The sequence below is a fragment of the Mytilus trossulus genome, chromosome 6 (genome assembly GCF_036588685.1).
Source record: "Mytilus trossulus isolate FHL-02 chromosome 6, PNRI_Mtr1.1.1.hap1, whole genome shotgun sequence".
NCBI lineage: Eukaryota > Metazoa > Mollusca > Bivalvia > Mytilida > Mytilidae > Mytilus > Mytilus trossulus.
The window spans coordinates 10,600,574-10,626,902 of record NC_086378.1 but is presented as its reverse complement, the minus strand read 5'-3'; the positions used below and the strand labels follow the sequence as shown (position 1 = coordinate 10,626,902).

The 26,329-nt window shown below is 31.2% G+C and overlaps 1 protein-coding gene across 1 annotated transcript in view; it reads right to left on the bottom strand.

The window, feature by feature from the left end:
* Window positions 1-215: 215 nt before the first annotated feature.
* LOC134720769 (uncharacterized) overlaps window positions 216-26,329 on the bottom strand; it is an 83,337-nt gene continuing 57,223 nt past the window's right edge. The window contains exons 5-6 of the mRNA XM_063583254.1: window positions 18,920-19,092; window positions 216-7,473 (exon numbers count right to left, since the gene is read on the bottom strand). Of these exons, the coding sequence (XP_063439324.1) occupies window positions 6,907-7,473; window positions 18,920-19,092 (740 nt within the window). The 3' untranslated portion in view covers window positions 216-6,906. The remainder of the gene's footprint in view (window positions 7,474-18,919; window positions 19,093-26,329) is intronic.

Here is a 26,329-nt window from a genome sequence, read left to right as displayed (position 1 = left end):
ATGCCAAACTCTACCATCGCAGTAGAGCTTCTCTCAAAGAGAGAAGCGACAGGAATGCAATGTATTCAGAAGAGGGACTGAGACAGACAATGGCATTGTGGTATACCAACTCTACACAAGTCAGGTATAATAATAACAAGTTTAGTTTTATAATGTATAGCTTTTTTATATTCAGCACTTTTTCTCAAATACAACACAAGTGAAACAGATGAGAATAAGCATTATCTTTTATACTTTTCATAAACAGTTGATAAGACTGTTAAAAACAAACATACACGACTGCAATTGACAATGAAATGTTGACAGTTTTCATGCACATTTTCACAAACATAAATCTCTTTTTATTCATATTGTAAAGAAAAAAATCATTTCATTTCATATAATACAGCTCTGACTGATACTAATTTTTATAATGTTAATAACTCCTACTGTGGAAAACCTTCCAAGTAGGTGCATTACTCTGACCATCAATCATCTGTTAAATATATTAACTTTCATAACAAAAAGAGTCTTCTGAATAAGGTATATTATAATAATTGCTTAAAAATGCTTACGATAACAAAAAACTTCAATGCTTATTCTTACTTTTTCAAATATTTTTTTCATAGTCAAAACATGTAACAGATTTCTATGATTGATTTAAGATGGTGGATGACTTAAATATCTACATTGCTAAAGTGATCTGTAATTTAAAAATTAAAATACACAGAAATAAGTACAGCTACTTAATTGAAAAAAAAACCCAAATTTTGCAGGTGTTATGGCCTATTTTGTGTTGTTGTGATGTTAACCCATTAACGCCCACTTATTAAAAAAAAAAACCTTTTTACAACCTTGTTTTAAACATGAGCAAATTAAATATATTTTAGTACTGTATTGTTGATAAGCCATTCCAATCTGAGATACAAATTTACTTTAATTTTTGCATTAGGACATATTTTTTCTTCTTAAATTAGTTGAAGTTAATATATCCCATAATTATCTGAAGCACTAACAACTAATGTTACATTAAAGAAAATAAATATAAGTTGCAACTTATTTCAGTGACTTTGAAACGAGTTCCATTGAAAACCATGAACAAAATGCCAATTGAATTAATATATAACAGTTAAAATCTTGCTTGTTTAACAAGTTGTGGAGAACATCAATAAGCAGACTTACTAATTGCATTGACTGTAAATCAAATCTTCCATTATCATGCTGAAAGATGGACAAAGCATGAATTAGGGAACAAAAGTATATGTCAAATGAAATACAAGTATACAATACATACTACACCCATTGCAAAATATCCAGACACATACTCTCTCTTGTTTACAATGCTCACATATAAATAAATAAATTTTCTTTTTGGCAAAACAGTAGAAATTATTAATTTATTAGATTCCAACTAATAAATAAGATTAAATTAAGTGAAATCACCCCAAAACCCACATGTAAAAACTGGACATAGTTTTGAACTATATGTATAGGTTGGTTGTTTTATCTAAGGGTTGTTTGTTTTACGTTCAGTGGCAGATATTTTTATACATATTCCTGATGCAGGTTATGACGAAAGCTAAATTATAACAAATTTTATTGTCAAACAAATGGGTGTTAAATGTTTTTTTATTATATATACATTAGTTATATCTTATTTAAATGAATAAAGAATTTTACCACTGAATCAAAGTTCTACAAAAAGTAAAGGAAAATAGGCCAGTTGCTACTATTTTGATAGTTGCCCTGGTTGAATGACGTTTGCACTAGGAGAGGTCAACATGTAGGACATACCTTTGTGTACTCTGAACTCCCACTATACATATAACATACGACCAGAAAGTGATGAGAGAAATCACACATAGAGACTATACACATAAACCAAATTACATCTATATCAGCACACCTCTACTTATTTAACTGACCAATGGTCAACTTTGTTTGGAAATTAAATTAAACATTTATCAACATCTTCATTCTATCTTTTACTTAACATTACATGTAAATAAACATATATATATCTTTCATACAAACTAACATAAAAATATATTTTTTCCTTTTAAAAAACACAAAAACACATAATAATAACATATAAACTACACATATGAGAATAAACATTGTCATTGCATTGTTTGCTCTGCTAGATCTATTTGACTGCATTATTTGATAACAGTATAAGAAAAGTGCTGTATGGGAGGGGTAAAATTACTTAAAGGATTTTTACAAACATATCAGTAAAACCTTCAAAATGGATAAGGAGATAGTACATAAATTTAGCAACTTTATAGTTCAAATAGGCAAGTAATTATTGAAAATACTCATAATAACATGATCTGTTTACCAAACTAAAACAAATGTAGATTTCTCACAAAAGTCATGTCAAATTACATTTTTTCATATTAAAATGAACTGGTCTTCACTCATGATGTTCTGTGAAAAATAATATAGTTAATCAATGTATCTTTATTTCACTGCAACATTGCATGTGTAGAATACTGTGCATGAAAACTACCAACAATCAAGTAAAAATATAAACCTATTCTGGTAATGTGTAACAAAAAAAAACAAAAATGAAGATCTTTATACAAAGCACCTTAGGTACTTACAAAGGAGATACATACATATAACAGACATACTTAGAGTATGCCTGTTTCACGTTCTGCCCAATATCAGGCAACCATTTATAACTGACATTTATTCTCAACAAAATCTGCACTCTGGAATCACAGTTAAATGTACTGGGATAATAAAGGCAAATAGTGTCGTTACTATGGCAATATCATTTGTTTCAAAAAATGGGAAGCATTTTGAATTGAAAAAATATGTATTAGGGTACTTATCAGGTAGAATATCTTACAGGTATGAATAACAATATTACAGAAGCTAATTATTAGTCCTGCAAAAAATTAGTTTGCCCATTTGATCAACATAGTGTAATATATATTCAAGTTATTTGCGTATTTTTCATAGAAACCAACATTAAAAAAAACAAAGTTATAAAGGTACATGCTTTGGGAAGTTTAGTTCAGAAATGTCATTTAAAAACAAGTGAAATGGCATCCAGGCAAATTTCCTTACAAATCTTAGATATATTTATTCTTGATCTTGGTTGAAAATGGTAGCATCAGTGTTTTTATATAATTGAACCCAATATTTTAATAATAAACTGGTAAGAATCTTAATAAAAATATGTATTTTTTCTCTCAATGATTTTTGTTTTTAAGAATAGCAGTTCGACAGTCTAGTTTTAGAACTAAACATTTTTTTAAAGCCAAGAATTTCAAAATAAATAGAGTTACCTCTCTTTGTACAAAAAATAGGCTGAACATTTTTAAATCTGGACAGTTCATTCATATTGGTTTTTGAAGTATTAATATCCCAAATATAATCTATCGTCATGCTACTTTGAAACAAAAATAAATACAAAAAATATAAATATTACCAAATTAGTTCTGATTAAACTTGTTTGGTTTTTGAAATTATTACTTTTTTGTCTTTAAAAAAATATAGAATAAAATACTGATATAGTGACTGGGTTACACAGTAGGGAATCAGACATTTTAATTTCTCATTTAAACTTAAAAGAAGGAAAAGGCATGTAAAATGTTGGGACCAGACTAACAGTTCATTTCTATCTGATAAGATATTCTTCTATATGAATAAATCAACACAAGGGAAAGTCACAATTATCTTTTTGAACATGGAATAAAACTATGCTGAAATCATGTTAATCCAGTATTTTATAACAAGTGATAAACAAATTATTTTACACAAAAAAATAACATGATATTTTGTAAGCAAAGTAATTCTATCACTTAAAATTGTCACAAAAACTATGAAATTTCTACATGCACAAAGGTCATTTCTCTTTAAAAACAGAAAAGGTGTATATAATTGAGAAACAAGATGGAGAGAGAGAGAGAGATAGAGAGGGAGAGAGAGTAACATATAGACAAGAATTGTTTGCTCCGATGAGATCATATGAATCATAATATTGAAGTCTGATATATAGCAGACAATTATTTTATTGATAGGAACATACTGGTAGTCGCCTAGATATGTCAGACACAGCAGACAGTTATTATGCAATTTACTACACACACAGTGTGTAAATATGTAGTTTTTTACATGTGTATGATACAACAGACAATTAGTGTTTATTTGACTTGAAATGGTAAGAGTTTTGTTTATGTGTCTTACACTAGAGTAAACAGCTAGGATTTTAATACAAGGGACAAAAATTAAGCCACCCCAACCCCTCATCCAATATGGTAGTTATTGTTAAATCCCAATTTACAAGGAAAATTCATCTAAATAAATTAAAGAAATTTAATGGAATAAGACATAAAGTTAGCAAGGCCCTTCTTACCAATAAGCATTCACATGCATGCACGAAGATTTCCTACTAGAAAATATAATCCTTCCATTTCTTATTTTTTTTTTAAAGTATTAGGAAATATAATATAAAATGTAGATTTAAAAAAATAAGTGAAGAACTTGAGACTAAAGCTGGTTCACAATAAAATCTGTGCAGTGAAATAGTGCCTATTTATCCCATCTTCTGTCTTTAGCAGTTTCCAAACATATTCCATAAGAAATATTTAATGCCTTATTTAATATCTTATTTATCATCACAACTGAAACCATATCAAATCACTCTATAAAAACTTCTTTTAAACAAGGATATGTGTCCACAGGACATCATGCCTCATTGTGCCATTTTCATTGAACTGTAGAATCTGGTTCAAACCTTATTTTGTCCTATTTTTTTTTTTAACTGTCATCATTTTAAGGATACTCAGTTTGAAGTTGATGTGACTACACCTTCATGGTCAATTATTTTGAATTTAAACGAGACATAGGACAGACAGACACAAAGATTTTGTAGGCTGAGAGATCAAAATGTGCTGAAACCTGAATTGCTTGAATACAACTTCATTGAAAAAATATTGACTTAATAATTTTTTTTAAAGCTCCAGATTAAATTAAAATGAGATGACCATATTAAAATGAAAATGGTTTCGGTTGTGAAAAATTATAAAGTGGTAACATGAAATAATCCCCTATCCAAAATTCATTCATTAGGCACACAAAAATGGTCCCATTAACATTAATAAAGTCATCAAAGTAGGTAAGATAGTAATGAAATGCCTGTCGTGAGAAAACAGTTTTTAGAACCAGTAAGACATAATATTTATAAAACACAGAATTTGCCACTTCAGAATCAAAAGTAAAGATATAAGACATTTGTTACTCATCCTAACAATTGTTTTCTATAATTTGAACATTTTAGCAAGAAATGCAATAGATTTTAAAAGAGTGATTGGCTCCTGATATTTTAAATATTTAATGTAAATATAGGTACATGTATTATCATTCTCTGAAACAATTAATGCATTTTTACATAATACTGAAAAAAAATATTCAATTTATTAATTTCACAAGACAAAGTCTTGCATGACCAGAAATGAGTAATAATAGTTTTAATAATATGAAATTTATGGGGATTGATTCATCTTAAACAATCTCTGGTATCTTTAGAACAATTCAATATAACAATTCCATCTTCTTTAAAAATAACTGTCACCATTTCTCTTTCTTTTAAAATTATTGCATTTTTCCTTAATTGAAAACCTATAAATTATTAATGACAAAACTGAATGTTGAAGTTTTCAATTCTGCAAATGTCATTTCCCTCGGAACAGAAATTTTCTCTTTTGAGTTGAAGTTTTAATTTCCTGTCATTTTGTATATTTCTGTATAAATGTCACAATTTGGTTTAGTTCAAAGTGTCACTACAATATTAACAATGATGTCATATTGGGTTTTATTCCTTTACCAGCCTAGTTTCAAATCATTTTTAATAAAAAAAATTATAACAATTATCTTGTTTCTAAAAATAAATTTTGAATGAACTCCCTTATTATTAGAAATATAAATAGATATTAACCAATGTTATATTTGAGGTTAAAAATAAAAAGATTTTATATTGAATAACAGACTTTTTATCAAATTCAAGGTTCAAATAATTTTGAAAATAAATATGTATAAATATATATAATAACGAAACTCAGTTCTTAGAACGAAAATTAACATGGAAAAATATTTCTTTTCATAAACACTTTTTACAGTATTAATTTTGTTTGTTTGCATGGAAAATCAGTAAAATAAATAACCAATTTCCTCATTTCCTAAATTTCTATTTAATATTCTGACTTTAAGCAATCATAATCTGACAGGGAATTACATTTATTAACTGACTTGTTTTTCATTTTAGTGTAAATTCAGAAATTATTGCAGTGTTTATATTATTGCAAAAATCATCGCAATAATTTAGTCTCGCATTTTGAACTTTTTTATATAAATTAAACAGGACTTTTCTCAATATCGCAAAAATTAAAATCGCATTTTAGTCTAAAATGACAAAATCGCAATAATAATAAACGCACACAATAATTTCTGAATTTACAGTAGCAATGTATTACAGTTTCCAGTTCTTAAAACAACCTGACTTATAATTTTGGCACAACCAGATAGCAACAGATTTAGATAAAACAAATACATGTATCAACTTTCCAGGTTCAAGAAAAAAAAAGGGTTTCCATTTGAAATGAAGTTAAGACTACCAATGTACTGGCCTACATCAACATCAATATTGAAATTAGAACAAAATAACTAAAAACTATTCAGTAAAGCCACAAAGAATAACAATGATAATAAGTGCTGCTTTGCATTTCAACATAAAATGCTTAATTAGGAGCAGGGACAATCAAGTTCTATAACTCTCTCATAAAGATATGTATCACAAAAATGGCATGCCCTTTGTCAAATGATAGACCTAACCAAAAGAATATCACAATAGCTTCATCTCCGTTCAAATAATTTAATAAGCACATGGAAGGAGATAAAATGGCTGCCAACCGACAATCATACAGAATTTTTTGCTGGCGCTGCACTGTTATGATAAACGTTTGATCCTAAGACTCCTCCTGGATAATCGGGAGGTCGGTCCATATTTACTCCAGTATTACTAGTAGTTTGCCTAAGTTGTCTTGAGGACACAGAAGTTCTATTAAACTGCTGCGGTTGTTGAAAGCACGAATGATTGTTATTGTCTGACATACTGTAACAACGCAACACAGGGCATCCACTATTATTGTCTGTTACTAAACTATTTTTGGCTTGGCCAATGCTATCTATGGAGGACGTAGACCGAGAACTATAAGGAGGGGGACTGTCCTTATCGTATACAGTTTTATTTGGTGGTGGTCGAAAGCATATTTGATAATCACTCCTTCGATGACGTTCCAATTTGTTCTGACTTTCTATATAACCCTCCTCCCCATCCTTGGATATAGGGATGTGGGGGGGTAATTGAACAGAAGTTTGTGCTGATTGCATTATGATATTGCGTTCACGTAATAAAGCGGTCTGATGCTCGATATTATCCTGATTAGTTGATCCAGTTGATGATGTGGATGGCACATAGACAACCTGGAACGAACAAAAAAAAGAGTAGTTTTTAACATATACATGATAGTATTACAAAATAACTATAACTTGGCAGACACAAATGTTCATTGCTGGAAAACTAATCCCTAAAAAAAATTAGAAATCAAAAATAATTACATTCATTGCTGGAAATCTAGTAAAAAAAAATAAATTCATTACTAATCCCTAAAAAAAATAGAAATAAAAAATAATTACATTCATTGCTCGAAATCTAGTAAAAAAAAATTATATTCATTGCTGGAAAACAAGTCTCTAAATAAATTGGAGAACAAAATATAATCATACATTCCTTCCCATCATACTGTCCGTGGAATGCAAATAAATAGATCTACAATCTGTGATTTTTTACACCTTTCTTCGCTTTTGGAAAAAGCATTGCATTAGTTAATTTATTATAGTTCAAAAGAATATCTTTTATTTCTACATACAGTAAAGTTCTGACCATTTGGATAAATTTGAAGAAAAAAACATTTGTCATATGAAATATCCCATTGAAACTAATTCAAAATATCCTCTACCCTTTTAGATACTGTAAATTCAGAAACAATTGCATCCATTTATTGTGATTTTGTCATCATAAACTAAAATGTGATTTTTATTTTTGCAAAATAATTAATATCATTGAGAATATCTCTGTTGCAATTTCGCAATAATAAATACATTGCAATAATTTATAAATTTACAGTAGTACTCACAATTTTTGCATCAAATCATTAGAAAAACAGATTCTATTACATTATCCCATAAGTTGTACAGTTATCTAATCTAGAAAGTTTAATTTTCAAATTTTTATCTATTTCATACAGCTGTGTTAAAAAAATTAAATTATAACTGTTTATTGTGATACAATCTATTTTATATATTCTACATTCATTTATTGTAATACAATGGTAAAATCCAAAATCCCAAATACTCTCCAATATCATATTCAACTGTAGAAACCCATACCTTAAGAGAAACCAGCAAGAATAGTGCTATGCATTCTGCAAATTAACAACAAAATCATGAATTTAGAACAAACCTAAAGAAGATGTCCGTTATTCTGTAAACACCTCACAAAATTTCAATTTTTCATTCTTACATCAAAAATAAAAATAATATAATAACAGCTATATTATTTGTATAATTGCTAAAGGTATTTTAAACCAATGAGAAAATTAGAAAATATTACCCAGAAAGCCCTATTTTAGAACAGCCAATCATATCATACAAACACTGCACCCTTGTTTTGTTTAGATACTATTTTATGAGGTATTATGTCTATAGTACTATTAACACCTATCCAGACATCTTAAGTCCTGGCAGGTGAATTATTCTAATTTTTACATCATTGTCTCTGGAAGATAAATGCACATCAAAAGTCAAAAGTATCCCACACAAATTGAGAACTCTGGTCTCTTATTTTCTATTAGTATATCTATGATGACGCCAGAATGTATTACTTTACATATTATACATATTTTGTATTGCATATTTGATTTTGAGTATTTATCACCTTTGGACCATGGATCAGACATTCTTCCTGGACACTTATGTTTTTACAGTTATCTTTGTGACCAGTTTCGTTAGTTATTCTTTAAATTGTCTCTGACCCTTCAGGCGCGTAGCTGCCTTTACGCAAAAAATCATTTGCTTGCACATGTTTTTCCCAAAAAAAATTTAAAAAATCCTGAAATCGAATTTCGGATAGTCTTTAGTCTTTCCGGATTATCGTGTCTGACTAATAAGGAGCTATATCCTTCAATATTTGCAATTTTCGCAATCCTGGTTACAATGCCAGTAACTACGTCAACTACCGAACGGTCATTTAGTTCATTGCGCCGACTGAAAACTTATCTCCGTTGGCGTTCAACCATGGTACAGGACAGACTATCTTCGTTGGCCTTCATACATGCTCACAGAGAAATGGATATTGACACCGAGAGAGTTCTGAGATCATTTGCCTTGGCAAAAAATAGATATATGGACTTTGGACATTAACTAGTCTATACTTTAGTTTAAGTTTTACATGCAGTATTAACATTTAATTATACAGGCTCAATAAAATCACCTTGAAAACATCTTAAGATTTATTTCCCTTACTTATAAGTCACGACTTAGAAGTAGCCGTTCGATTTCGTATTCTCATTGTCATTTCGTCCAAAAGACTATTGATTCACCTAGGGTATCTGTGTTACAAATGACCTTCTACCGTTGTCGTAGAAACCTCTCATTTGATTTTAAAATGACCCTCGTGAGAAACACCACGGGTGTCTTGCAAGAAGCAGGACCTGCTTACCTTCGGAGCACCGGAGATCGCCACATATTTTCGGGGTCCGTGTTTTTCATCTGTAGTTAGTTTTCAATGTTGAAAGTTTTTGCTCGTCATTTTGTGTCTTATCTGTTCTCGGGTTTCCAAATTACGAAACCCACTAGGATGTTACTATCGTTTCTTGAAATATGGTATAGTAAGAAACAGATAGGGTATTTATCATTTTCATCATAAAATGGTCCAAAAATGCTTGCACTTTATTCTAACTCAGCTACGCCCCTGCCCTTTACACTGATATTCTGTATATTGAGACAGTCTGCACAGTTAGCCACTATTCCGATGCCCAAGACTAGTAAAATTTCATTCGGACTAGTAATTTTTTGCAAAATTTTGTTTAGCCCAATAAGAAAATGTCAGAATATCGGTCTTCGGACTAGAAGTTGAAAAAAGTTTTTGGTGCTGACGGTTGAGATTATGGACTACCCAAGTTGTGTCATAGAAAGAAAGAACAAGGAACAATAGTATATTTATCACAGAGCTGAGACATAACAAAGAGGAAAGATGGAATAGAACACATTGGCCAGCTAGACATACCCACCTGTAATTCATAGACAAGCCTGAACATATAGGAAAACAGAAAAAGGTGTCAGACTGGTTTAAAAAAAAATGCTTCCATATTACAACTCATCACTGCTAAGATGTTGACTAAATATAAGGTCATTCTGTTCAATAGTACTTTAGAAAAGTGTAAAATAAAACATGTTAATTTCATTCAAAATATTGAAAAATTTAAAAGTATTTATAAGTATATGCCAGTTCCAGGACACAATAGTTAGTTGAATGTGTCATATGTGATCCTCCATAACCACCTGACCAAAATGTAGCCATTGTCACTATCAACACATGTTGAGAGAACAGATGGAAAAGTTTGATTTTATTCTGCATAAAATAATTTTTGAAATTAAAATTTAAAGTTGGTCACCCTCCCTTCTGACAGTCAATTGGGAAATAAGATTACATACTTACAGAACATAAATGATTACCCTGCACAATGAAGATTTTGAATGTGCTTAGTACTTAAATAGAGCAGGTGCTATATTATATTTATTGTGTTTTCTATTATTTTGTTTATAGTATTTTACAGGTTCATGTAACTGGTGTGTTTTGTTTATAGATAAGTAAAGACATTAGATTAGACATTAGACTTTGTGTTGAAGCCAAATATAGTCATTTAACAATAGTAGCAGAGCTAATAAAGATGGCAACAACACCTAGTTACAAGAACTTTTTCCAGTTATCCAGTTCTGCCTCTTTAACCTCATTAAAATCAATATCACTTAAAAGTACATCTTCAGCAGGAATACAGGTGCGCCTTTTATCTGGTTAATGAGGTCATAAAGATGTGCGAAATTTGTGATCTTTTCCAGTGAAGACCTGATTCCAGAAATAGAATGTGCATGTTCTGATAGCAGAAAAAAAGTGTGAACTTATTACAATTCATAACTGCAAGGTTGGTGACAAAACGTGAGATCTTTCTGTTCATTAGTAACTAGAGAAGTGTGACTGAAATGTGTTAAAAGAACGGACAAATGGAATAATGGACAAGGTGAATGGATTAGTTTAGGTACATGTAAAAACTTAAATCTGACAATCAAAGTCCCACAACTCTGGAGAATGTATTAGTTAAGGTACATGTAAAAACTTAAATCTGAAAATCAAGTCCCACAACTCTGGAGAATGTATTAGTTAAGGTACATCTGAAAACTTAAATCTGACAATCAAAGTCCCACAACTCAGAAATCAGAAAATAAGAAAAAAAATCCAAACAATAATACTAAGTTTTGAGGAAAAATTGGAGTCAATGTGTGATATTTGTTGAATCTTAATTAAGGTATTGAAAAGGCACTGTTTGGCAGCAGCCTACTGACCAATCGAAAACAGACATTTTCCTTTGGAAATGGCCCTATAAGCTATAAATTCTTACATGTTACAACCATTTTTCTATAAAAGAGTTTCCAATTTTCTAGGCAAACAAGAGTATTTATGAAGGTTTCTGGTACCCATCCTGAAAATCTATGACATTAGATTATTTAACCCTAAAAACGAATAATTCTGGCTGAAGTGCTTGAAAAAACTGTGTTCCATTAAACTCTGACTTTTTCTGACACGTTATTAGTTTGATTTATTATGTATGTATATTAAATGAAAAAGAATGTTTACACTAAATTTCAGGACAATCTTAATTTACATATTACTTAAGTTTCTTCTAAAAAACAAAACTTAAATTGAGAATGGAAATTGGGAATGTGTTTAAAAGAGACAACCACCAAACTAAAGTGGAAAAAAAGGTGAAGGTCACCAATGGGTCATCAATACAGCAACAAAATCCTGCACCTGGAGGTGTGTATAGATACCAAAAATAAGAAAGGTTGGAAAATGCAGATACTTTTATTGAAAAGTACACAAAACTGCAATTCTGAGTGAGCAGATGTAAAATGCACAAGTCTCAAGCCTATGACCTTTCACAAATTGTGATATTATGGTGATGAAAGTCCCTTATCAAGAGAGGAAAGGGACTAGCAAATGATAATTTATCAAAACATAACTCTATATCAGTATGATGTTTATAATATTCAAGATTGATTACTCATCAAATAGGGTCCACCTCTGATAGTATCACCTCTCAGAAAATGACCTCTAAAGAAGTAATGAAACCTTTAAATACCTGCCACTATTCATAATAATATTGACCTTCTGTCTACAATATTGACCTTCTGTCTACAATATTGACCTTCTGTCTACAATATTGACCTTCTGTCTATAATATTGACCTTGTGTCTATCAAGTCCGATTCTATACATAAAATAGTTTCAATAAAATCTAAATATTACGTAGACAAGGACCACCTGAAAGAATCATTCATATGATCATCATACAAAGGACAGGGACCTTATACCAACTGCTACTACCATATTTTGACAACCTAAATGTCTTAGCCAACATTTCTTTTTAAAAACTTAATATTATGCTTAATTTTTAATATAACTTCACACAACATATTGGCAATCATACCGCATCTTCTTTTTATATCCATGGCAAAAATGCTCTAGGTAGACAAATGTTATTGATGAAGGGACAAACTTTGTGTAAAATTTAAAATGTCAGACTTGTTGTCATACAAATGACATCAAAGTCTAGACAACCAATCAGTGCTCAGACAATAACAAGTCTATGCAAAATTAAATGTAAATTCTTTCTAATTTTTTTATTATTGAAATTTATGCCTGGTCATTACCAAAATGACCTTTTGAGGTGGAAGATGTTTAGAAAATCAATCTGACCATCATTTAAAAAAATAAAAAAAAATAAAATGTAGAATGAACAATTCTTGTATGGAACCTTTTTGTGATGTCCTGCTTAACAATACCTTTACCTTAAAACTGATTTCAAATTTTCAAGTATATAAAGATGTGGTATGATTGCTTGCCAGTGAGACAATTCGTCACAAGAGACCAATTTAAAACAAGTATAGGTCACCATACGACCTTCAATAATGAGCAAAGCCCATAAGTAGGCTGAATTTCAGATGGGTTACTAAGGAAGACATCATCAAACAACTTACAATTATCTTTTTTGCCCAATGTTGACACTACACGTTAAACAACTAACACCTTCTAGATTATTAAGTAAGATGGCCTATATTTCTCCGACAGAAAACATTAAAAAATTAAATGTTAAAAAAAAAATGTTTTATATATAGTTTATGTAATTTGTATTTTGTTTGCCACAAGTTGTTATTAATATGCTTTACAACAAGAAAGATTATTATAATTAAAATACAAGTATTTTACAACATATTTTGGGATCTTTGTATTGAACAAGCGAAAACAAAACAAGTAAATAACCAAATGTGTACATATCTTCGTTTGATATTTATATTTTTAGTCTGTTACATACTGCATCAAACCAGCTGTCACTGTGATTATACGTCACATACAGTTTTAATGGATAAACACAATAATATATCTTCACAAAACAGGAAACAAATAAAAAAAACCAATAATATCTTATAAAGCAGAAAATCTCATTTTTCAGAAGATCAGTTTTTAAGTATGTAATAGAAAAAGGAAAATATGGCAATCACCTGACATTACTTTCCTACTTATTTCAACTCTAATTGTCAGAAATTTAAGAAGACATTTTCATTTCTTACTAAGGAAAATTAAAAAAAATATACAAGTATAGTAAATTGTAAGATTTTAACCTAAACTGATTTTTTCCCACACAGATTTCAACAATTACTCAATAGTCACTGTAGAAATGGGCCTGAATGCAAGATTTAATATAAGCAGGGGTATAATTAGCTAAAACAGATCTTCTGTACCAAGGTGCCCACAAATATATTTCATCATCTAGTATAGAGTAAGCAGGGAGGCGGCATTCAATGTGTAGCTACAACGATTTTGTCTATTGAACGTGTAGCTAACCTTTAGTTTCTACATATATATTGATAGCAGCTACGATGTTGAATAGAACCTATGTATTTGTTTGCCAACAGTGTAACCAAGTATTTTGATGTCAACAGTGTAACCAGGTATTTGGATGTCTACAGTGTCACTATGTATTTGGATCTCTTCAGTGTCACCATGTATTTGGATGTCTACAGTGTAACCAGGTATTTGGATGTCTACAGTTTCACCAGGTATTTGGATGTCTACAGTGTCACCATGTATTTGGATGTCTACAGTGTCACCATGTATTTGGATGTCTACAGTGTCACCATGTTTTTGGATGTCTACAGTGTCACCATGTATTTGGATGTCTACAGTGTCACCATGTATTTGGATGTCTACAGTGTCACCATGTATTTGGATGTCTACAGTGTCACCATGTATTTGGATGTCTACAGTGTAACCAGGTATTTGGATGTTTTCAGTGTAACCAGGTATTTGGATGTCTACAGTGTAACCAGGTATTTGGATGTTTTCAGTGTAACCAGGTATTTGGATGTCTACAGTGTAACCAGGTATTTGGATGTCTTCAGTGTCACCAGGTATTTGGATGTCTACAGTGTAACCAGGTATTTATATGTCTACAGTGTAACCAGGTATTTGGATGTCTGCAGTGTCACCAGGTATTTGGATGTCTACAGTTTCACCAGGTATTTGGATGTCTACAGTGTCACCATGTATTTGGATGTCTACAGTGTCACCATGTATTTGGATGTCTACAGTGTCACCATGTTTTTGGATGTCTACAGTGTCACCATGTATTTGGATGTCTACAGTGTCACCATGTATTTGGATGTCTACAGTGTCACCATGTATTTGGATGTCTACAGTGTCACCATGTATTTGGATGTCTACAGTGTAACCAGGTATTTGGATGTTTTCAGTGTAACCAGGTATTTGGATGTCTACAGTGTAACCAGGTATTTGGATGTTTTCAGTGTAACCAGGTATTTGGATGTCTACAGTGTAACCAGGTATTTGGATGTCTTCAGTGTCACCAGGTATTTGGATGTCTACAGTGTAACCAGGTATTTATATGTCTACAGTGTAACCAGGTATTTGGATGTCTGCAGTGTCACCAGGTATTTGGATGTCTTCAGTGTAACCAGGTATTTGGATGTCTACAGTGTAACACAGGTATTTGGATGTCTGCGGTGTAACCAGGTATTTGGATTACAGTGTGCTTACTAGGTTGGACAGACTCTTTTCAAACCTTCTCCAGTAAATGTAATAAACAGTCACATACAAATAAGGAGGTTCAAAGCAAAGTCTGGGGGAATGACCTGTTTTTTTTTATTTTCTGCTCTAGTTTAAATCCATTGCAAGATTTATTTTTGAGACAGATGTCCAATTTTTATCTTTAAATGAGAGGCAATTTATTACATCATTTATTTTTTGAGACAAAATGTTAAAAAAATTATTCAAGTGAAAAACATAAATAACAAATGAGAATTCTATACCTGCTGATTTAAACATATTTCTTTATAAATATATTTCACAGTGTAATTTGAATGAAAAAGCTGTTGCCTTTTAGACTAACAGCTCTACGTAATGTAGACCAAGGAACGATTCATTTTAAAAAAGGATATCATTTATTTAATGTTCAAATAATGCTACTTTATTTGTGAAAATTACAATGAAAAAATATCTGGCTTTAGAAGTCTTTCACCTATACACATGCACCATGGGCCAAGAAAAAAATTGTACATTGAAACTGGGAAAAAATTTTAATTGTGAACCACATGTAGAAATATTATGAAACACAGACATCCATCCACTTTCATTACTGGAATTCAATGACTGAAAGGATGACGTTTTGAAATATTTGCCAGTTAAAGAAAAGCTAATTTAGAAGTGTTCTTTATCATATGACTAACAAACCAAATTGGGTCCTTCCATTGAGGCACATTTATAGGTAATATTGACTCACTTTACAATTAAAGAATTTTTAGCATGTTCATGATGGTGTTAACCATTTAAATTTTTGTTCAATTTCTATTTTTAGAAATGGTTGTAGCCATTGTAAATGATTGCAGTCATCAACAATATTCTTATCACACCTCAATATAAGGATCAATAACGTTATATAAGCTAAAGGTCTGCATCATTTACACCTTGTTTTATATCTTTCTTAAAATAAATATTTAATTTAACAGAATTTATAAACTTTTAATATAGAAAAGCCAAATTGGTAGATAAGTGGTAATATATATCAAATATAAAATTAAAACTATAATTAAACTAGACATGTATTTATTAATAAGAATTGTCTGTCACTTTATTTCTCGTTGATCTTAGACCTGTACACCTTGCAATCATTCCACACACCTGATATAGCTGACCTATTGCATATATAGTACTTGAAAAACAGACCAAAACACAATAACTTAACATTGACCAATGAACCATGAAAATGAGGTCAAGGTCAGTTTTAATATAGGGTTTCAGGTTTATGCTCTTATAATATACTAGATTATGGAGTATGTGTCCGAGCAAGAACTGCTCTAGTTCATTACTTTAGGAATATTTATCAAAAAGTAGTATTTCCCCATTTCCATTCTCAATTTTATTTCAGGTTTCATTTACATGTTTAAGCCTTTCCTGCTATGATAGAAAAACACATTGATCTCCCAAAGGGTTATTTGTACCTAAAACTTTGTATTAAACTCCAAAAGGGAGCATTGAATGTGATATTCATTAAGGGAAAAACTGAACAGCAACATATTCGGTTTATAGTACATCTTATAATTAATAAAAATATCATCTATTTAAAATAGAAATCCCAATTTAAAGGTGAACTTCAAACAATGTTTAATGTAACCTTTTTTTTTATAATTACAGAGAAAACTTACGAAAGATTAAACACATACCCTAAACATTTTTGCTACACTTCAAAACAATATATTCTCCTTTGATTTGAGGTTTGACAAATTGCTTTCTTCCTTTAGTGTACAAATAACATTTGATCCACTGAATTAAATTTTCAATTCTTCCATAAGGAAGTTCCGCAACTGAAGTTTATGTAATTTACATATTAAACAGACTTTTATTTAATGACCGCAGAAAAATGGGAAATTGCGTAATAATTTATCATTTGATAGCGTTACAACCAACAACTCAAGTGATTATGTACTTATGCATAATCTGGTCCATTTACATTAAATTAGACGAAAAAGATTGTCATATAAAAAGAGCTTTGTATACCACATTATTCTACCATATTTTCAACAGACTAAGAATCTGAAACAACTGAAATTAATAGACATTGGTTTATAATTGTTATAAAGATTAACACACATATTTTCCAAAGTTCATGGCAAATAGAGGATTAAGTGAAAGCCATATTTATGTTTTTAATCTGGTTTTAATAGTTCTGTGGTAATCAAACCATACATTAACCTGTATGCTGGAAAATATACAAGACTTATAGTCTACAATGGCAAATTATCAAAAAAAAAATCATAAATCTTTTTTATGATAAATTATAGTGTCTGAAAATTCTTGAATAGAAATTATTTTTTTTCAAAAATATTTTAAAGTATTTGTTTTAACATAAGATAGACCAAACTTTGTCAATGTTGAGCAAAAATTTTCAATATTTCTCATTTTGTATCCAAAATAACCTGAACAGAACTGATGATTACTACAAATCTCAAATACTTTTGGTTCTCAAATCAACGCATTTTTAGTTATCTTTTAGTCAACTAGTGTTAATGATTTACCATGCTTATAGAGCTGAAGTGAAGAGACTTTACCCTTTCAAAATACCCATGAGCTGAAACACCCTTTTAAGTAGCATTATAAAATGATTTCTTCAAAATGTGAAAAAAATCCATTGCCAAAGAGCAATATTTGTACGTACAAACTCAGTGTTATGTAACAAAAATGTTTGTACAATCCATCAACAATGACCGAATTTCTGTTTCATAAAAAGCTCGGATAAATCTAACACCTAGTTATCAAGTTTTCCAGTATAAAAAATTTGACGTGCTGCTATAGCTTTGTATACAACAGCGTGATCAAATTCTCGATAGTTCTACATTTAGAACAGACTCACTGTTGAATGTATTGATGGCTGTTGCAGTTTACCTTCCGAGATTGTATGATTCTTAACCAACGTGCAAACATTATGTTGATTTCACTGTGTTAAAGTAAAAATTTCAAAAAAGTTCATGACTGGGTTTCTATTCTAACGCATAACAAATTCAATTAATTCATTAGAGCTTGGAAAATGTATAAAATTAAAAGAAAAGAAAAGAAGAAACTCAATAAATGATTTTGGCCTATTAACATCATACAAAAGCATTTAGATCTGAGGTTATCAATATTAACAATATTTTCTGTAAGAAAATCCTTAGATAATTTTTCTTTCTTATTCAGTATATTGTTAAAAAAAATATTTTGTGAAAAGCGTACCGGGTAATTTTAATTATGCAAATCTATTTTAAATCGAAGACCATGTGGTATGGACTGTGCTCATTGTCGAAGGTAGTACAGTGACCTATAGACAGGCTATAGTTGTTAATTTCTGTGTCATTTGCTCTGTGATGAAAACCGTACTTTGACCTACAATGGTTTACTTTTAGAAATAGTGACTTGGTTGGAGAGTGGTCTCATTGACACTCATACCACTTCTTCTTATTTTTATATACACAACAAAACCCACCTCTGATCCTTGAGATTGAGGTCTTAATTGTCGATGTTCCACTCCTCGATCACGACTGCGCCACCTACGTAACATACGAGCTGTAGATCGACAGGGACACACAACACAGATAAACACAGCCAGTACGGGCATCAAAACAACAATCACTATAATCACAACTATCTTTGATATAGCTGAAATAACAAAATACAATCATCTTAGACATCTGAAATAATTATAAAGTTATCACATACAGACGACAAACATAAGTGTCTTCAAAGCGAAACATATCTATATCCCCCCCCCACCTTTAGGAAGTACAAATTTTTTGTAGGCTTGTATGCAGACTAGTTAAGCCACGAAAATCCCAAATTTTCTCAATCCATGAAAATTGGTACCCACGAAAATGAATGAATCCACAGTAGCTTGATCATTCTAAAAATTAATAACATTCTTACAGTAATGATAGACATGATAATTCAGATCTATTCTAAACTATTCATCAATATAAAATAACATCGCATAAAAGGATCAGAGCAAGATGTCACAGAACAGCTGATGAAACATGTTGGATGAGTTGTGTCTAGTCAAAGAGTTTACTAAACAGCATGAAAAATTCGCTTGTCATATCTTGCCAACTCAATCGAATAGAGGGATACATGTAGAGTTGCCGATTCATGTGAGGATTGCCGATTGTCTGCAATTGATTTTTTTAAAGGAGCAGGATGCCTTGTCATTTAACGATAAGATCAAGATGACTACTACCATCTTCATGTTAGGAGTTTTCATGAACATTTGATACAGTAAATTTTACAGTCCAGGGGAGATAATGCAGGAAATACTCAATGGAGCGAAAATCTTCTGTTGCATTGCAAAGTTAACACATCGAAAGTTGGTAATTGTACTATGTTTGGTTTACATTAAACAAATGGACATAAATATCAACTTTTTAACAGACTGACAGAGTGATCCCTTTACTTTCCAGGGGATAGCTTTACCATAGTTACTATGGTAGGAAAATGCCAGCCATTATTCCGTGCAATTTAACATATTCCTGTTTGGAACAGCCCAGCACGTCATTACTAAATACTTGTTTTTGAGGGACGATATATATGGGAAATTACATAAAATAAAACATCTCATCTCATATCAAATAGATATAAGAGATGTGGTATGAGTGTCAATGAGACAACTCAGTCTTACATCTAAGCCCTCTAAACTTGTCATCCAAGTCACAATTTGTAAAAGTAAACCATTGTAGGTCAAAGTACAGATTTCTACAGGGAGCCTTTGCTCACCCCGAAACAGCAAGCTTAATTTTAAATCGGCCCTGATTATAAACCCTTGAGCAAGTTTGGTAAGTTCAGACAAAATAAGCTGCAGCACTTATCATAAAGTTTTTACATGTGTCTATACTTGTTGCTGTGGTTGGGCTTGAAGAGACCACTGAGAAATTATTCTATTTTAGGTGGACATCATTAAATCATCTCTAAAGGTTTTTTTCTTTTCCTGTATTCAAGGACAAAATGGCTTTAGTCAGATGTACATACCCTGTTAAAACTAATCAGTTGATTATCTTTTCTTAAAGAGTTATTGAGATTGTTATTTTTCAAGTGGCAACATGTCATATTCATACCAGTTGGAGTGCTGGTTTTATTCCACATGCTTCTCTAATAATGTTTTTATTAGTCACTATAATTATTACAATATGACAGATATCAATGTTTATTTATGAAAACATGAGGTTGATGTGTGCACTCACAAATTATCAAATTTGAGTACATATGCACTGCCTTGAGAGTGAAGAGAGACCATTCAAATCCATTGGTTTTATGAGCCACGTGTCTTGGCACCCTTGAATAAGATATTTCATCTCTCTTCTCTGTGTCAAGAAACATTTAGCACCTTAGTCTAAGTTATATCTCCTTTGTAAAGAATGTCATCCAACAATTACCACTCTCAAGTTTGAGCTATATATTTTACTTGGAAAATGATCATCACTTACATCTGAAAAATTTTCAATGCATTCATTTTGAATGATTTCAAAACTTCTAAAAATCATATTTTTCAAAAATACAGCTTGATGTTTCTCTATTTTTTACAAAATTAAATTTGTTATGGAAAATCTATGGGGACTAGACTAATGTGTAGTTATAATGGTTCCTTGTTTTTGATTATTGTAAAATTAAAAGAAAATAAATGTTATTTTACACCTATGAAACGTTCCATAATCATCAGATGTTAAATGAAATCTTCCTATTAAAAAAAAGCTTCCTTTTTTTCATATTTATAAAGGTTAGCAGGTAATCATTTTAAATTTTTGCAAGCTTTCATATTTTTTTACCTGAATCATCAAAATTCAAACAGGGACAGCAGATGTGAAAGGTATTTAAATAATTAATGGTCATTTCCATATAAAAAATAAATCTTTCAGTGGACATTGCTCACAGTTTCAAAGAACTGTACCAATTATCATATACTAAGTTAAGTTGATAAAATTAACAAGTTTTGTTTTGTTTGACATATTTAATATGTTTTAGCTTTACTATGTGGCTTATCCCTAAATGACCTTGTGACACACTTTTAAAGGTCAAGATATTTTGGCTAGACAGACAATGCTATGCAAATGAGACAAATATAAATACATGTTCATAGTTTATGGAGGGTAGACATTTCTTTTTTTTTTGTATTAACCATCCTTCCTTAATGACATGGAAAAAGCATTCATAGTATTTTGCCTTTAGTTGAGAACAATCAGTAAGATGAAAGGCAACCCACCTGGCCTTCATGTATGTGGTCTAGTCAAATTTACCTGTGTCCGAAAATGAGATCAATATAAGATCATGGTCAAACCACAGAACCTCAATATAAATATAATCCAGGAGGACGCCTACACAGTTACATAACCCAGGAGGAAACACAAATTACTATTTTCCTGTTGGTGTACAATGTGTGTCTCGTTTTACTTCTATTATCCGTAATATTCATCATACACACATAAATGATTAACTACTTTCAAATATATAAATATGATTTTATCATAAATGATTAATAATATAATGTCTGACTGACAGATGTCTTCTCTTTACTAGATTTAATCTTAAATGGAAACCAGGTACAACTGGCAGACAGGGAGGAAAGGGACTTTGTTACTGATGGAAATTGTTCCTTGTTCAACTGAGACATTTTACTTTCGATAAACTGATTTCATCATGTGAGGTTAGACTAAGGGATCCTCATAATAGCTGACAACATAGAAAACTAAATACTGAGCAACATGAACCTAACAACGAACTGGTGCTGATGTCAAGTGCCTTGGAAGGGTATGCAGATCATGATGGGGTTTGTAAAATTAACAAAGGGGTGATTTCAACTTCACCACTTGGAATTAGCTACTCTTTTGCTTGCTAGCTGTAAACCTCAATGGTCATGTGATAATGTTATTCTAACAAACAAATATGGGATAACCCATTCCCAGCCTCTTTCAAAAACCATACTGACAAAGCATTCACACAAACAATGGGTGCAGTTATTGACTAGAAATTCTCTTTTAGACTGACATTATGTAATGAGCAGCCCGAAACAACACATTATTACATAACAGAAATTATGTATGATTTCCGTGTTAATTTGAGGTAAATTAAAGAAGACTGTCATTGATTACCCTATCCTTAGATCTGTTCAAGTCTAAACCAGATAAAAGACATGAAAACCGGTCTTAAATTGAGAATGGAAATAGGGGAATGTGCAAAAGAAACAACAATCTGACCAAAGAGCAGAAAATAGCCGAAGGCCATTAATGGGTCTTCAATGCAGCTGGAAAATAACACACCCAGAGGCAGCTTCATCTGGCCACTTAACAAAAATGTGTAGTAGTTCAGTGATAATGGACGTTATACTTAGCTCTAAAATATATAGAAGAAAATAAATTTAAACAAGTTAAGTCCAAACCATCTGAACCATATTTGAAAAGGTAATTTTTTTGGCTTTACTGAGTTTACAACTTCACTTTATTTTTATCAGATTCTGTTCAGATATTGTTAGACTCCCAATGTATTCTGGGAGTACTAGATTGGAGATGCGCTTCCCCTTGTAAGGTCTAAACAAACATTGTTTTTCTATTTTTCTCTCACTCTCAAATTCCCATCAAAGTTTCGTTCAGAACCGTCTATATATTTTAAGATGATATCACAATGGTACCATAAGGTATCATAACTAATGATATGACAATATTATTTATCATAAACCATCAGGCGACAGCATTCTACAGTTTCATACAGTTGCTTTGATAAAACAAAAATACAACTTATGTGTCATCTTTGCAATACACAAAATTTATCATGAAACTAGATGTCTAGTGATAACATTGTACTATTATACAGACAGATTACCCGACAGCAATTTACGAAACCTGAACTACTCTCATGCAGGAAATAAAACTTCGGCACTTCCAAATATGTTATATTAGGTCCGTTTGATTTCAGCGTTTTATTAGGTTCATGGGATTTGAGCTGAAATCGAAAGTGGACATATCACTGTAGTCCATAAATTTTCTGAAGTAAGTTCCATAGAAACTTTAAGGATCTTTGGTTGGGCACCTCTATTTCTGGAGCATTCTTTATTCACACGCGGACATCTATTACATAAAGTATGCAAGAAAATAGTCAGTTGTGGAAGTGGTGAAAGACTCATGTAATAGTTACGATTTGCTTATTAGATACCATTGAGTCAGACTGAAGCAAATGCAACTGTGTGTAACAACTAAATGATTTCTAGGTTTTAAAATGACTAACTGTTAGGGCTTCAATTTTTGTGGATTGAGAAAAACTTGCTTTTTTGTGAACATTTACAATTTCTGTATACAGAGCTTACAAAAAAAAATGTTTTGTATTGAATGTTTAAATTTGTGGTTCACATGTACCCATGAAAATTGGTATCCAAGGAATATTAATGAAATACAGTAAATAGATAGGAAAGCCAGTTCAAATTACAGTATGTGGTATTCAAAAGCTTGTTTGAAAACTTTAACAAATGACTATTATATCTGATATTCAACATGTTTAATTTTTTTTTAAAGCTACAATACAAATGTCCCATTATTAAACAGCTAATAAATTAAAAAGAAAATTGTGCCCTTGGGCTACACAGTTAGCACGTCATCAGATATGTTTTGATGGATTGTGTGTTATTCAAGAATTATATGTTAACAAGTCTCACCTGTCTTTATACAAAAAGCAAAGATAGGTGCAGATCAGTGTATAGCTATGGCATATTTATATACAGTGAAACCTGCTCAAAATTCAACTCTAATAAGTATTTTTGCAAGTTATACTTCAATATAAAACAGAAGATGTGGTATGATGGCCAATGAAACAACTCTCCACAAGATACCAAATGACACAGAAATTAACAACTATAGGTCACTGTACAGCCTTTAACAATGAGCAGAGTCCTAGGTAGTATATTTTACTAAATTTGCATTTTACATCTCCAATTAAAAGTTAGCACAGTTATCCAGTCAGTTTTCTTTGGTCCCAAGGCTAACCTCTATGTGCAGACTTTACAAAAAAAGCATAGAGATGAGAAATGGTTGCAATGATCCATGAAAGGACCTGAGAGCCAATATTTACACAATAAAATGTCTGCATATGGCCATAACCAACAATGAGTAAGGACTCATATCCATGGTCAGGTCAGCATACTCAGGCCTGTAGTTAAAAGCCAAATTATAAAGAGACATGATAGGATCTAACTTTAGTCAAAATAAATATAAAGATAAAATGACAACCATCTGACAACATGCTTTGGATAATAACCTACAACATGTTACCATTGTCCTGTATCTGGGAAAGTAACAGCTCAAGATTGGAACCTGTTGTAAAAATCAGCAGATTGGACCTTATGCAAAGACAAATCCAATAACCTACAACATGTTACCATTGTCCTATATCTGGGAAAGTGATGTAGCAGCAAAACACTAGAAAAAGTGGTAAAAATCAACAGATTGGACCTTCTGAAATAGATTGATTGATTGTTGGTTGCTTTACATTGTGTTTATATGGAGAAGACATATCTAATCTGTATTTTTGATAACATTGCAAGCAATGATAGAAAACATGAAACATTGTACTAACTGAAATCTAGTTCAGCTGATAAATAGATTACTTTTTTCTGAACTAGGTTATACATATGTGTAAATTAAATGTCTGAATGAAAAATCATCACTGTAACATTTAAAAAATTTAAAACCTGTCCTTTTTGCACTTTTCATATATAACTTTTGGTGAGATGATGTCAACCACACAAGTTGAAAATGAAATGTACTTTTCTATTAGTTAACTTTTCAATGAGTAATCAGACTTATCCATATATATGTTTTATTTTCATAAAATGAAAGCAAATTTATGGTCTGATTCTTTAATTTATTAAGCTTTTCCCATATTTAGATTGTATTAATGTCTCCCATTATAAGGGAAGGGTATAACAGTTCAATGAACTATAATGCAAATAAATGATGCACGTCTGCTAGTTGTTAACTTTCAAACCTTTCATTCTGTTGATCTCCATGGGAGTTTTACCACAACCTTTTTATACTTGCTTCTGTATAAGAGTTTGTGTTAATGAGATTATAGACTGAGTAACATAATTCCCATTTAGACCACAAAAACCTCAAGGTTCAAGTCAAATAGCTAACAGACATTTAATGACTAATATGTCTGAAAAATTTCTCCATTTTTCAAGAAAGTCATATAAATTTAAGGAACCACAATTGGAAGGAAGTTGGTTGCATCCATGATGGCCAGTTCAAATAGGCACAGACAGTAAGATTATCTCTGGGGAGCAACAGAACTTTGGCATGAAGACTGGCAATTCTAATCAGTTAGTCACTGAGGCCAGACCTTACAGACCTTACTTCATATTTCCTTTTCAAACTAACATTAGAATTTAGTTGTCATCCTGCCTTTATAGTACTCAAAACTCCTGTCCTGCCTTTGTAAGTTTTTTTCTTAAATATTCACCCCCCCCCCCCCCCCCCTTAGTTGGAAGAGCCTATCATTTGGGGATAATTTTCAAAAATAAACTGAATCAATCTTCAAGTGAGAGTTTTATTCTTTTATAACAACTGTCTTAATTAGACTGTATAAGGTCAGTGAAGTGTTTAAGGACACATTACAAACTGAATGGTCCACTAAACTCCGTAAGAACATGGATTTAGAGAGAATACGGTAATGACCTACATAACTGTGTCTATATTTATACTATTCTTTACAATTGGAGATTTTTATCTACAAAATCTTATAAACTACTCTGACAAGAAGACAATCTTTATTTAAATACACTGTAGACTGTTCAAGGTCATATCGGGTGAATAAATTGTCTCATGAATAAAAATTCAAAGACAATTTCCTACTGTGTAGATTGATTGAAATA